The sequence below is a fragment of the Jaculus jaculus genome, chromosome 3, assembly GCF_020740685.1.
Source record: "Jaculus jaculus isolate mJacJac1 chromosome 3, mJacJac1.mat.Y.cur, whole genome shotgun sequence".
NCBI lineage: Eukaryota > Metazoa > Chordata > Mammalia > Rodentia > Dipodidae > Jaculus > Jaculus jaculus.
The window spans coordinates 90,728,999-90,743,902 of NC_059104.1; the positions used below are offsets into that span (position 1 = coordinate 90,728,999).

Below are 14,904 nucleotides of genomic sequence, written 5' to 3' on the forward strand. Positions count from 1 at the left end.
GCAATAGAAAGGATACAGGTAAGCAGCCTGGCTGAGGAGCGGGGAGGGTAGACAGTCAGTGGGAGACATGACTGCTCTTCTGTCCACAGAGGTCCACAGGATGTCCAGGAGTATGGGACCTCACAATCAGGGTTTCTGTGTGGCTACTGCTCCTTCTGTACTATAGGTCTCCAGTCCATATCTGTCTAGCAAGTTGTCCCTGAAACCCTGGAGTTTCATGAGGGAGGACTCTTGAGTAAGAGAGTGGACAGGCAGGAGACAAAGTACACTTCATTGGTCACACTGGTAGCCAGAGGCTGGGTTGAGAGGAGAGCCATGATCCAGGAAGGAGAGGTCTGCAACCAAAGTCTGTAAGAGTGTGGTGACCTGATCCTCTTAGGCAAGAGTACAAGTATTCTCAGGTCCCACCCACAGTGGCCGGGCCACACGGGGTTGCCCTATGATAGGAAACCAGGCCTGCTGAAGACAGACTGCAGATGCTGAGCTGAGGCTGGGGAGTCAAGTGGCACCTGCATGCAGAGTTCATTTGCAGTGTCAAGAGGCCCTGGCAATGTATTCTCTTTCTCTCTCTAGCTTTATTCTTTCTGGTCTTGCCAATAAGCAACAACAACAATAATAATTTTTAAAGAAATATATATATTTAAAAATTAAAAATATATTTCAGGGCTGGAGAGATGGCTTAGCAGTTAAGGCACTTGCCTGTGAAGCCTAAGGACCCATGTTTGACTCTTCAGATCCCAAGTTAGCCAGACACGCAAAGCTGAGGCAAGTGCAAGGTTGCACATGCCCACTAGGTGGCAAAAGCGTCTAGAGTGTGATTACAGTGGCTGAGGCCCCCCTGTTGCACCAATTCTCTGTCTTTCTCACTCTCTAAAAAATTAAAAATAAATGAAAATAAATAAATATTTTATTTATTTATTTAGGAGAGAAAGAGATGCCAGGACCACCAGACACATGTGCCGCCTTGTGCTTTTGGCTTAAGTGGATACTGGGGAATCAAACCTGGATCCTTAGGCTTCCCAGGCAAACACCTTAATGGCTAAACCATCACTCCAGCCCAAAACATACTTTTCAGAATCTTAATAAATACATTAGCTGCAGTGAATTCTTTATTACATATATGACCTTAGTTTCCACTCTGAAAACATGAGAAATTATTATGATAGAAGCAAGGCTGGCCACCCTGACATTGTTATGGGTTCTCTGTTTTCTCCCTGTTCCTCTCTGTGACCTGTATACCGATTCACCCCACATAACTTCCTTTTGGGATCACTCCCTGTGGGGACAGCTGACTTGTACCCCCACATGGACCATGAGGGTCAGCTGCACTGGTCTCTCAGCCCATGTGATCTGTAGTTCATGGTGTGCATGCATGTGTGTATGCATGTGGGAGCATGTGTGCGTGTATGTGTGTGTGTAGTGTTGAGTGTCTTGTTCAGTTCCTCTCCACTTCTTCTGACTTGGAAATCAGTATGTAGTCTCAGAGTGACCTCAAATTCATGGCAATCCTCCTACCTCTGCTGAGTGCTGGGATTAAAGGTGTACACCACCATGCCTGGATCCTTTCTACTTCATTATTTTGGATGTGTTTTGTGTGTGGTACATGATGTGACGTGTGTATGTGTGTGTGTGTTGTAAATGTGTGTGTGCAGATGTATGAGTTACATACAAAGATGGACCTGAGAAAAACACTGAATGTCCTACTTTATCCTTTATCTACATTTTTCTAAAAAATCTTTTTATTTATTTACTTGCAAAGAGAGAGAGGAGAGAGAGAGAAAGAATGGACACACTAGGGCTTCTAGCCACTGCAAATGAACACCAGATGCATTCCCCAATCTGTGCATCTGGCTTTACATGGGTACTGTGGAATCAAACCTAGGTTGTAAGGCTTTGTAGGCAAGTTCCTGAACTTGCCATCTCTCTAGCCCTACATGGTTTCTTAAGAAAATTCTTAAGAATGTCTCACCAAACCCATTTTCAATCAGACTAGCTGACCAGTGAGCCCCAGGAATTCTCCTGTCTCTACTCCCTATAGGACTGTGGCTACAGGTGTGTCTGGCTATGCCCAGCTGTTTGCATGGGTGCTAGGGACTGACTGAGGGCGAATCATGCCCTCTCAGGTGCTCATGCCGGCAAAAATTGTGCTCTAACCTGCTAAGTGATCTGCTCAGCCCTCCACCTCATTTTTTTTAAACACTCCTCTTCCTTTGGCTCTTAACATTCTTAAAAAAATTGTTTTTTGCTTATTTGTATAAATTTATTTGAGAGCAACAGAGAGAAAGAGGCAGATAGATAGAGAGATAATGAGCACATTAGGGCATCCAGCCACTGCAAACGAACTCCAGATGCATGTGCCACCTTGTGCATCTGGCTTACATGGGTCCTGAGGAATTGAGCCTCGAACAGGGGTCCTTAGGCTTCACAGGCAAGCACTTAACCGCTAAGCTGTCTCTCCAGCCCCGCCTCAATTTTTTTTGTGAGATAGGGTCTCTCAGTGACCCTGGAGCCTGGTTCTGCTAGAGTAGCTAGTGAGTAAACCCCAGGGGTCCTCCTGTCTCCACCTCTCCAGCAGTGGCATTACGGGCATGCATCACCACACCTGGCATTGACATGGATGCTGGGCATCCAATCTCAGGTCCTCATGCTTGAGCTGTGAGTGCTTTACCAGCCGAGCCATGTCCCTGCCCCTCGTGCACGCTTCTGACCCTCTTCACTGGAAATCTGCTGAGAAGATGTCTGGGAGCTGGAGAGATGGCTCGGTGCTTCAAGGTGCTTGCATTCAAAGCCTGATGGCTTAGTTAGATTCTTCAGTACCTGCATAAAAACCAATGCACAAAATGATGCATACATCTGGAGTTTGTTTAGAGTGGCAGGAAGTGTGGGATCATTCTCTCTCTCTGTGTGTGTAGGACTATTTCTCTCTGTGAAAAAAAAAAAAAAAGCACATAGGGGTTTTTTTTTGGTTTGCCTTTTTTTTTTTTTTTAGGTATGGTTTCACTCAGTAGTCCTAGTCTGGCCTCAAACTCAGCTTTCCTCCTACCTCTGCCCCCTGAGTGCTGGGATTAAAAGTGTGTACCACTACACTTGGCAAATGTGTAGCCCAGGCTGGCCTTGAGCTACAGATCTTTCTACCTTCACCTCTTCAGCAGTTTCCTGCTGGTGTGCACAACAAAAACTGGCTATTTATTTTAAAGGAAATACAATCTGTGAAGAGCTGAAACTAATCTTCAGAGGGACTTGACTTAGAAGAGCAAGAGGGCTGGAGAGATGGCTCAGCAGTTAAGAAGTTTGCCTGCAGAGTGTAACTACCGAGTTTGATTCCCCAGTCCCCACATAAAGCCAGATGCACAAAGTGGCACATGCATCTGGAGTCTATTTGCAGTGACTGGAGGTCCTCTTGGACCCATTCTTTCTGTCTCCCTTCTATCTGTTCTTACATATAAATACTGATTTGATTTTTTAAAATATTTGTAAAAGGAAGAGGAAAAGAAATTCTCAAACTGTTGAAATACATAATTCATGCAGCATTTGACATAGATCTTGAAGTAGATCCTTATCCCTTGGACAATAACGCATTTCTATGTAGATGTTCCTAAAACCAGCAGAGTCAGGTGTGGTGGCACATGCTTTTAATCCCAGCACTTGGGAGGCAGAGGTAGGAGAATCACTGTGAGTTTGAGGCCACCCTGAAACTACATAGTGAATTCTAGGTCAGCCTGGGCTAGAGGAAAACCCTACTTGCAAAAAAAAAAAAAAAAAAAAAAAAAAGAAAAAGAAAAAAGAAAAAAGCAGAAGTAGAACAAGTAGAATCAAGCAGCATATTGCAAAACCAAAACTTATCACTGACACTCTCACCTGTGTGTGATTGGGGGGTGAGTGCTCGTGTGCTACGGTGTGCATGTGGAGGTCAGAGGACAACCCTGGTCTCAACCCCCACATTCCTCTTTATTGAGGTGTTCTTTGCTATACTTTATGGCTGGCTAGCTGGCCCAGGGGCCTCTGGGAACTATCTTGTCTCCACCTTTCATGTCGCTGTAGGACAATGGGATGGCAGACTCTCACGCTGCTGTATCCAGCCTTCCGTGGGTGCCAAGGTTCTGAACTCAGGTGGGCACACGTGCACAGCAAGTCCTTTCATACACAGAGCCTTCTTTCCAGTTCCAAAGTTTTAAGTTTTATGGGATGCTTTTTAGAGAGGGTTTCATGTATTCCAGGTTGGCTTCAAACTCACCATATAGTCCAGGATGACTGCAAACTTCTTGCTTTTACACAACTTTGTGCATCTGGCTTTATGTGGGTACTAGGGAATGGAACTTGAACTGTCACGTTGTTCAAGCAAGTGCCTTTAACTGCTAGGACATCTCACCACACTTCTTAAACATTCCTATTGACAGTTATAGACATGTACATGTTTTTAACATAATCTTCACCCATTAATTTATTTTTGACCATTAATTAATTAAGTTATTTATTTGCGACAGAGAGACAAAGATAAAGAGGCAACCAAAGAGAGAGAGAGAGGGAGAGAGAATGTATGCATGGGTTCCCCAGGCCTCCTGCCACTTTGTGTATCTGGCTTTATGTTGATTCCTTAGAATCGAACCTGGGCAGTAGGATTTGCAAGCAATTGCCTTTAACTACTGAGCAGTCTCTCCAGCCTCATCATGAACTTTTTATACCCCTGCCTATACCTCCTGAGTTCCAGAATTACAGAGATGTGCCACCTTGTCCAGTTTATGTGGTGGTGCAGATGGAACTCAGGCCTTCATGTATGTTAGCCAAGCACTGAACTAACTGAGTTACTTCCTAGCCACCCATTTTTTAGAGACAAGGACAGTTGGTAGCCCAGGCTGGCCATGAACTAACTATATAGCTGAGGATGACCTTGAACGTTAGATGTATAGACAGGAGATCAGAAGTTCATGATCATTTGGTGGGTAAGAGACTGCTCAGCAGTTAGTCACTGGCTTTCAAAGCATGATGGCCTAGGTTTGATTCCCAATATACATGTAAAGCCAGATGCTCAAAGTGGTGCACATGTCTGAAGTTCTCTTACAGTGGCAGAAGGCCCTGGTGGGCCTTTTCTCATACTCTCTCTGTCCCTCCTTCTCTCTGTCAAATAAATATATAAGCTAAGCAAGTAAATAAATATTTTTTTAAAATATCATCTTGGGCTATATATTGCTGTATAGGCCATTCTGGGCTATAGGAGTCACTGACTAAACAAGCAGTTTGGCTGGAGAGATGGCTCAGCAGTCAAGGTACTTGCCTATTAAGCCTAACAACTGGATTTGATCCCCAGTACCCATCTAAAGCCAGATGAATAAATGGCTCATGCATCTGAAGTTTGTATACCATGGCAAGAGGACCTTGTACACCCATTCTCTCTGGTTGTCTCTCTTCTCTCTATCTCTCTCTGCTTGCAAATAAATAAAAATATATTTAAAATTGGGCTGGGAGCTGGGTGTAGTGGTTCACACCTTTAATCCCAGCACTCAGAAGGCAGAGGTAGGAGGATCACTGTGAGCTTGAGGCCATCCTGAGACTGCATAGTGAATTCCAGGTTAGCTGAGCTAGATAACAGCATCCTACCTTGAAAAACAGAAAAATAAATAAAAAATTATCCTGGAGAGATGGCTTAGCAATTAAGGTCTTTGCCTACAAAGAGTAAGAATCCAGGTTTGATTCCCCAGTACTTATGTAAGCCAGATGTACAAGGTGGCACATGCACATGGAGCGTGTTTGCAGTGCCAGCCCGGGTTTGATTCCTCAGTGTCCATACACAGTGTTTGCAGTGTTTGCTGCAGCCAGAGGCCTGACTCACCTGTACTCATGCACACTCTCTGACTTTTTCTCTCATAAACAAATAAAAATATTTAAGGTCTGGAGAGATGTCTTGCCTGCAAAGCCTATCAACACAGGTTTAATTTCCCAGTACACACGTGGAGGTGGATGCCAAGTGGCACATACATCTGGAGTTCGTTTGCAGCTGCTGGAGGCCCTGGTGCACCAATTCATACCTTCTCTCTCTGTCTCTCTGTCTTTCTTTCTACTTGCAAGTAAATAAATAAGAATAAAAATAATTTTTAAAAAATAAATGAGGAGGCTAAATGGGTATGTTGTGGCAGTCAAATGCCTCTATTTATGTTTATGTCTATGGATTAGTGTGCTGTCAGCTTCATCACGAAAACATCTTTGTGCAATGGTAGTGATTACTTAAGATCTTGACTCAAAACACATGAACATGCTGAGAAGTGACTGATACATGCTGAGTGCTAAGTGTGACATCTCTATCATGCCCTACAAGGCACAGGGATGATTGCAGAAGAGAGGGCAGAACGAATATGAGTCAGGGCTAGAGAGATGGTTTAGCAGTTAAGGTGCTTGCCCGTAAGCCTGAGAACCCAGGTTCAACTCCCCAGGTCCCATGTAAGCCAGATGTACAAGTTGACACAAGCACAGTTTGTGCATGCACACAACGTGGTACATGCATCTGGAGTTCAACTGCAGTGGCTGGTGACCCTGGTGTGTGAACTCTTTCTTTCATTAAAAAAAAAAAGTCTAGAAAGAATGTGAGGGGCTGGAGAGATGGTTTAGCAGTTATGGCACTTGCCTATGAAGCCTAAGGACACAGGTTCAATTCCCAGTTCCTAGGTCAGCAAGATGTACAAGGTGGTTCGTGTGTCTAGAGTTTGTTTGCAATGGCTGGAGGCCCTGGAGCCATTCTTTCTCCTGCTCTCTGTCTCTCTCTCTCTTAAATAAATAAATAAAATATTCTAAAAAAATAAATAAAAGAGTCAGGCGTGGTGGTACAGGACTTTAATCCCAGCACTCAGGAAGCAGAGGTAGGAAGATTGCCATGAATTCAAGGCCACTCTGAGACTACACAGTGAATTCCAGGTCAGCACAGGCTAGAGCAAGAGCCCACCTTGAAAAATAAAAATAAATAAAAGAATGTGAGTCAGAGGACAGAAAGCAATGCTTTCTAAGGCTATCATCTAGATACAAAGTGGACATTGCATTTATGACCTCACAACATGATCATTCAAGAGCACAAATTTGAGCCCATAAACATTTCCATCATGGACATCAGAAGAGGGCAAGACAGAGATATCAAAGTAAAAATGGAAGTGATTTGAAAGGAGAAGGAGTTCAGTGGAGGCAGACAGGAGAAGGGGGACAAGTGAAAGTAATGAGAATGATTATGATTGAAACATTAAGTACATATATGATATTATCAAAAAGATTTTTGTTAAAATAAAAGTCTATGGCTTGTCTCTGTGGTAGAGCTGCTGCCTACCAACAGTTAGATGTTGGGGACAGACGTGGCTCAGTGATAGAAGCTTTCTGCACAATGAATGAATGAAAGAAATGGACAATGAAGCCTCCTGACCTCACCTGTACCATCGCTCACCTGTTTCCCTGAGAGACCCTTTCCCAGGACCACCCAGGGCAGAGGCTGACCCTCAGTGGCTCCATCTTGGTTGGGAAAGTCCCTCACATTTTCACTTCCTCTACTCCCATATGTGAAAGAAGTAGAACATGGGTCATTTCATGACATTAGTTTTTCCGGAGTCTCCTCTTCCCAGGCAGTCACTGTGCACAGGCCTTCATGGACTCGGCTTTGCAGACAGCAGGCCCAGTACCCCAGCTCTAAAAGGCCCCCAGAGCCCCGAGATGCTACAGCTGCTCTGGCTGCTGCTCCTGCTCAGGGAAGGTGAGGGAGTGAGAACTGGGGTTCCACTCCAAGGTGAGGACTGCAACTGAGCCTCTCTTTCCCCACAGGGTCCCCTCAGGAGCAACCAGGGTACTGGCTGAAGAGCCAGAAGGAGGTCATAGTGCAGGAGGGCCTGTGCACGCTCGTGTCCTGTGCCTTCCAGTACCCCAGGCAAGGGTGGAACTCCTCCAGCCCCACGTATGGCTACTGGTACCGGAGCAAAGAGAACACGCTCGTGGCCACAAACAAGCTAAAGAAGAAAGTTAAGGACACCGAACCCCACTTTCAGCTCATCGGGGACCCTGGGGATAACAATTGCTCCTTGAGCATCTCTGGTGCCCAGAAGAGGAACAGAGGACAGTACTATTTTCGCCTTGAGAGGGGAGATGTGAGATACAGTTACAGAGAGTCTATGCTCACTGTGATTGTCACAGGTAAGAAATTTTACATGGGATTGGAAAACAGGAACGGGTTGGAAAAGCGATGAGGAGGGACCTCTGCACCACTGGTGTCTGGAAGGGTCAGGGTGCAGGTGTCCATCCCAGAATCTCATGCAGGGTCTCCTCTGTGGTGCGCCTTCTCACTCTCCTCTCAGAGCTGACCCTGACTCCAGACATCCACATCCGGGAGCCCCTGCAGTCTGGCCACCTCGGCTATCTAAAGTGTTCCATGCCTGGGGCCTGCAAGCCCCACATCTCCTGGTTCTGGGATGCCCCGAGGGGCCCAGGGCAAAGCTTCAACGCTGCAGAGATTCAGCTCCTTCCCCGCCCCGAGGATCATGGCACCCACCTCACCTGCAGGATGTCGTTCTCCAGGGATTCTGGGACTAATGTGTCCACAGAGAGGACCATCCAGCTCAATGTGTCCTGTGAGTGGCTCATCATGGGTTCTGCAGAAGGACGGAAAGGATGGGAGGCAGCTTTGTCTGAATGTTTGCCCTGACCCTTCCCCCAAACCCCCCCCTTTGGGCAGGGCAGCCTTTGAGAGATGGTGAGGTCATGGATGCTAAACCATCCTGAACAGATTAGGTTCCTTTCAAAGGCCACAGAAAATCAACAATGGAGGAGTCTCCCTGCAGCCTCAGTGCTCAGGAAGCTGAGGCAGGCAATTTCCTCATGCTCCAGGTTGGCCTGGGTTACAGAGTGAGACCCTGTCTTAACAACCCAAACCAAAAGAGAAAAGCCCCAGTGACACCCTTGTCCCTTCCTTTTATTGTGGGCACATGGAGAAAGTTCCTCTGTGAGGCAGGGCCTGCCCATTCCTGACACTGCCTGACTGAGTCTCTATCTCTGCCTCCTGACCTCAGAACATGAGAGGTTGTTTCTGTCATTGATAAGCCCTATGGAAGGGCAGGACACATGGACAGAAGAAGTTGAGCCAGAATCCTGGAGAACACAGGGCTACTGTGCTGAGAGAGGACATGGGTCACTTCCTGTTTTGTTTCTTGGGGGTTGGTGTTGTGGGGAGGACAAGACATTATCTGTTTCTCTGTCTAGACACTCCTCGGATGGTCACCATCAGTGTCCACAGGGCCCCAAGAGCAGGTGACACAGGTAGGTGGGACTTCCAACCCACGTGCATTAGGAACTGGAGGTAAGGAGGATGTGGGGAAGTGTGCCATACTCTCTTTTGGAAGATGCCAGAAAGCTGTGCCAATGCACATAGCAGAAGAGATTGACAACTTCCAGAGGGAGAGAAGGTGTATCCTGGAGGACCCCAGACTTTCACTTGTTTATTTATTTTGTAAGTGTGTGTGTGTGTGTGTGTGTGTGTGTGTGTGTGTGTGTGTGCAGGTCAGACTCACATTCCTCAAGAACACTGTCCACATTTTTCCACATTTATTTCTTAGTAAGGAGAGAGAGAGAATGAAAATGGGTGCTCCAGGGCCTCTTGCCACTGCCAACAAACTCCAGATGCATGTACAACTTTGTGCATCTGACTTGACCTCCACACTAGAGAATTGAACCCAGGCCATTAGTCTTTATAAACAAGCACTTTCAGCTGCTGAGCCATTTCTCCAGCCCATACTGTCACCTTTTGATATAGTCTCTCATTGGCTTGGAGCTCACCCGTTAGGCTAGATGGCTGGCTAGCAAGCCCCAGGCATCCTCCTGTCCCCACCTCTCCAACTATGGGATTCCAGATGTGAACTAGCATTCCTGGCTGTTTTATGTGGGCTTTGGGGATCTGGCTGACCATAGGTCTTCGTGCTTGGGAGACAAACATTTTGTCAAAGGAGCAAGCACCACAGTCCTCTATTCACTTAGATTTCTTTAATCATTTAACATAGAATTAACCTGCCTTTGTCTCTGTTGCTGCTGTATTTCTCCCTCTCTCTGTCTCTTTCAAGATATAATCTTGCTGTAGCCAAGGCTGAGCTGGAATTCATTATGTAGTCTCAGGGTAGCCTTGAACTCATGGCAATTCTCCTACCTCTGCCTCCCGAATGGTGGGGTTAAACGCATGTGCCACTTCTCCAGTTTTGCTGTTTCCATCTCTGTCACAGTTTCACTCTCTCCTCCTCTCCCCAGACCTAGAGCCTCTAGGAAACATTTCACATGTGGAAGTCCATCAAGGCGAGGCCCTGCAGTTCCTTTGTACTGCTGACAGTGAGCCCCCCGCCACCATGAGCTGGGTCCTGGAGGACCGAGTTCTCATGTGGTCCAGGCCTTTGGGATCCAGAACCCTGACGCTGGAACTGCCTGAGGTGAAGGCTGGGGACTCAGGACGCTACACCTGCCAAGCAGAGAACAGGCTGGGCTCCCAACAGGGCACGCTGGCCCTCTCTGTGCTATGTGAGTGTGACCCACCAGAAGACTCTGTTTCAGGGACAACATTGGGAATGGGCAGAGGACACATCAGACTTAGAACTGCCACATCATGAAGCAGTTGGTTTCAGAGTCCCAGGGAGTAATTCACCTACCACCACATCTGTCCCCAGATGGACGGATGGATCCTCTGTCCAGAGGTAATCTACAGCTGGTTGCCTATCTCCATTCCAGATGCTCCAGAGGACCTGAGAGTGACAGTTTTCCAAGCAAATCAGACAGGTAGGAAGGCAGGCAGAGGAAGCAAGGCTTTAAGGTTCTTCTTTGGAGGTCAGGTGATAGAGCTTCATGTGGTCTCTGCCTCTTCCCTTCCCTAGTGCTGGAAATCCTCAGGAATGACACATCCCTTCCAGTCTTGGAGGGCCAAAGCCTACGCCTGGTCTGTGTCACCCACAGCAACCCTCCAGCCAGGCTGAACTGGACCTGGGAGTCACAAACTCTGAGCCCCACCCTTTCTGCAGACCCTGGGATCCTTGATCTGCCTCTGGTCCAGTGGGAGCACAGAGGGAATTTCACCTGCTGTGCGCAGAACCTGCTGGGTGTCCAGAGCATCTCTCTGAGCATCTCTGTGCACTGTGAGTGGAGGAGGGGACACCTGATATGATGGGCCAGTGTCCACCTGCTGACCCTTTTCCTCCCTCCTCAGACCCACCACAGATGCCAGCACCCTCCTGTTCCTGGGAGGCTGAGGGTCTACTCTGCAGCTGCTCCTCCAGAGCCTGGCCCACGCCCTCCCTGCACTGGCAGCTGGGGAACAGTCTGCTGGAGGGGAACAGCAGCAATGACTCCATCACAGTCACCTCCAACACCATGGGACTTTGGGCCAACAGCTCCCTGCACCTCCACAGGAGGCTCAGCACCAGCTTTGCGCTCAGCTGTGTGGCCCTGAATGCCCATGGAGCTCAGAGCACCACTGTGCTGCTCCTGCCAGGTCAGTGGCCCATGGGGACTGAGGCTCAGGAGAAGGGAAGTGGCGGCGAGGGAGAATAGAGGCAGGGCCTGGTGACACAGCCTGGGGTTGGGCAGGCAGGGCGGTCAGTGTCCCTGTCCTTTGGAAGGTTAGGAGAAGGAAGTTGTGAGGATGGTGAGGATCAGGGACTTGGAAACTATGATCCAAACCTTGCTGGTCTTCAGGGATGGCAGTGTGTCCAGCATCCATTCTGGCTGCTGTGGGGGTATCTGCGGTGGTGGCCGTGTTGTTCCTGGGTGCCTGCCTTGTCTTCTGCAGGTGAGTGTTCTGGCATGGAAAAAGGGCTTGTAGGGGATGTGGGCTCCCGAAACTTTCTTGGTCCAGCTGGGGCTCTTCATAGGGCTGCATTTGATCCCAGGCATTGGAAGGGTCCTTATGCCTCTGTGGAAGCCATCTGGTGGAACCCCTTCCTCCAGTGGCCCTCTGATCTCTCCAAAAGGGAGAGAGTATTGTCCCACATGTTGAGCAGCAGGTGCTGAGTAAGCCTGTCCTTGTCCCCAGGCTGAAAGCCTGCAGGGAGCCTGCCTCCAGCTCAACCACCACTGGGAAGGATGCGCCCTCAGCCACAGAGCCTGTCTGCACAGTGAGTGAGGAGCCCAGCGCTCCCTGACCCCACCTAGCTTCCAACTGGGATGGACATGACCATATACCTTAGGATGACCCAGAGACCTGTGATGATGGTCTGAGTGGCTTTGAATTCTGGGTCCCCATGGACACAGCACCTAACCTGTGGGAGGGAATGTCCTCAGCTCAAGCTCCTTCTGCACTGCCAAGGTCAAGCTGGGCTATACCCCTCACTCTGCACTTCTCCAGTCTGCCATGGCCACTGCCACCTTCTCACTCCTTTGCTCCTACCTCTCATCCTTGGAACACAGAGTGCCAATAGGTCACCCCAAATTGTTACAGCCTGCTGGAAACCTGGAGTCTATGAAGTCTCTCACTGTGACACTCATATATTTCAGCTTCTGTAGGCCACCTGAGGGTCTGACAACTCTGTGGGGCCTGACTCCTGAGATGGTGTCCTCTTAGTTCCACTTATCTCTCCTCCTGGTCCACTTGTCACAGTGGGTATGGTGCAGAGTCAGGGTAGAGGGGACCAGGCTTTCTTCCCCTTTACTGTATGGGAGCCTTTGATTCTTGGGCTCACAGTACTATGTAAGATGTTTGCAGCCTGACTCCAGAGATGCTGGGAGTGCCCTTAGAGCAGTCCAGGTTGGAGCAAAGCCATCTTGTTTCTGCCCCACTGCATTCTTGGGCATCTATCACAATCTGCTCTTAGATAGTAACTCCATTGAAGAGCAGCCCAGTTTCTGCTCATCTTTCCCCACTGTGTGCTGTGTGGAGGGAGTTCAGGGATGAGGGCTCTCTGGTACTCCCAAGCCAGCTCAAAGGCACTGTTCCTTGAGTGGTGGTGTCAGTGTCAGAGAGACATGAATCTTACCCTAGCTCCCTAAAATGTGTGCTTTGCTGAGAGTTTCTATATCTCAATCTCTGTATCTGTAAATGGGGACATGAATGTCCGCCCAGTTGAGTTTGGTGAGAATTTTATGAAACTGGCATTCAGTGATGGAGAGTCTGGATGGCAATTGTGAATCATGTCTTGAATATGAATAGATGAGCCAGTGAGGGCCAGCCAATGTAGGTGGATACAAAAAGGTGGCATGCTGTTTCTACATTTGCTGGTGGGTCCTCCTTGCTCTCAGAAAGCCTCTGTGATTCTAACTGTATCCTCTTCTCCCCTTGGACTTCAGAAACCCCTCACTGTATCTGGGTCGGAGAGCAATGCAATCTACCAGTCCCCTCTCATGCCCATGTCCAGCCCAGGGGAGGAGACAGAACTCCTATATGCCTCCCTGAGCTTTGAGAGACTGAGACCCCGGGAGCTTCAGTTCTGTGAGGAGACGGACACTACCGAGTATGCAGAGATCAAGGTCCACCAGTGAACCTCCAGGAATGCCAGGGCTTCCATGTGGAGGGAGACATCTTGAAAGAGGCTATGTCAGCTCATCTCCATGGAAACAGGACACCACCTAGGATAGGGCAGTCTGTGATGGTGTGATGCAGAGTGGGCTCCAGTTTCTGCCCATCTTTGAGCAAGTTCCTACATTCCTCGCTCTCCTGACAGTAGCATAGTCCCACAAACTGTGGCGTGAACTCTCCACTGTGGAGCGTCCAGGGCTGTGTCTAGAGAGGGCAACGCACTCCCTCACCTCTTCCCAGGGATGCCATGAGATGTGGAGTCCAGCAGTCTGACCCTGTGGCCAACTGGAGTCCCTGAGCAGTTGGTTGCATCTTCAAAGTGTCCAAAGGCTCAGCTGAGGCTGGCACTGGGTTAAGGTCATGTGGTGGTTTGATTCAGGTGTCCCCCATAAACTTAGGTGTTGTGAATGTTAGGTTCCCAACTGATGGATATTTGGGAATTAATGCCTCCTGGAGGGAGTGTATTGTTTGGGGCAGGCTTATGGGCTTTATAGCCAGTTTCCCCTTGCCAGTGTTTGGCACACCCTCCTGTTGCTGTGGTCCACCTTCTGTTGGCCAGGGGGTGATGTGCACCCTCTGCTCATGCCATCGTTTTCCCCTGCCATCGTGGAGCTTCCCCTCAAGCCTGTAAGCCAAAATAAATCTCTTTTTCCCAGAAGCTACTCTTTGTTGGGTGATTTCTACCAGCAATGCGAACCGGACTGCAACCTGTCACTTCTCCATGTCTCCTGCAGTGCCTGCCTCTACCTGCACAGGTGTTGGTCACTGGGCTCATCTGACTGCCTCCCACACCCTCCCAACACATGCCTCTTGCTGACAGCCACCCTGGGACCCAACTTGTGTATCTTAGCACATGCTCCTCTTCCATGTAATTTTTGTTTGCTTGGTAGGTTTTTTGAGGTAGGGTCTCACTCTAGCCCAGGCTGACCTGGAATTCACTATGTAGTCTCAGGATGGCCTGTAACTCACAGCCATCCTCCTACTGCTGCCTCCCGAGTGCTGACATTAAAGGCGTGCACCACCACACCCCATGAATTTTTTTTTTTTTTTTTTTTGGAGATAGGGTATCATGTAGCCCAAGGTGGCCTGGAACTCAGTATGTAACCAAGGATAACACAAAGTTCAAGGTCATCCTTCACTAGATAGTGAGTTCAAGGCCAATATAGGCTAGAGTACCTCTTTATCTGAAAAAAATTGCAAATTGTTATTTTTATTTATTTACTTATTTTTTTGGTTTTTCAAGGTAGGGTCTCACTCTAGTCCAGGCTGACCTGGAATTCACTATGTAGTCTCAGGGTGGCCTCGAACTCATGGTGATCCTCCTACCTCTGTCTCCTGAGTGCTGGGATTAAAGGCATGTACCACCACACCCAGCTTGTTATCTCTTTTTAACACATTACTTGATT

The 14,904-nt window shown here is 48.2% G+C and overlaps 1 protein-coding gene across 2 annotated transcripts; it reads left to right on the top strand.

Moving 5' to 3' along the window:
* The first annotated feature begins 7,620 nt into the window (after positions 1-7,620).
* LOC101594154 (sialic acid-binding Ig-like lectin 10) lies at positions 7,621-14,358 on the top strand. 2 transcript variants are annotated; one of them, XM_045145784.1, is made up of 11 exons: positions 7,621-7,720; positions 7,789-8,154; positions 8,316-8,588; positions 9,217-9,273; positions 10,252-10,515; positions 10,723-10,770; positions 10,866-11,123; positions 11,195-11,479; positions 11,683-11,776; positions 12,020-12,101; positions 14,155-14,358. In XM_045145784.1, exons 1-11 carry the CDS (start codon positions 7,681-7,683, stop codon positions 14,173-14,175), a joined length of 1,788 nt encoding a protein of 595 aa, XP_045001719.1. In that variant the 5' UTR covers positions 7,621-7,680; the 3' UTR covers positions 14,176-14,358. The 2 variants fall into 2 exon arrangements, with proteins under 2 accessions (XP_045001719.1, XP_004670608.3); XM_004670551.3 differs by lacking the exon at positions 14,155-14,358 and adding an exon at positions 13,270-13,971.
* The last annotated feature ends 546 nt before the right edge of the window (positions 14,359-14,904 follow it).

Bases quoted from the DNA above. Each gene is read 5' to 3' on its own strand.
- LOC101594154 (XM_004670551.3), top strand. From the start codon at position 7,681: ATGCTACAGCTGCTCTGGCTGCTGCTCCTGCTCAGGGAAG. The intron at 11,777-12,019 runs GTGAGTGTTCTG...CCTTGTCCCCAG, and splicing joins GCCTGCCTTGTCTTCTGCAG to GCTGAAAGCCTGCAGGGAGC. The intron at 12,102-13,269 runs GTGAGTGAGGAG...CTTGGACTTCAG, and splicing joins CCACAGAGCCTGTCTGCACA to AAACCCCTCACTGTATCTGG.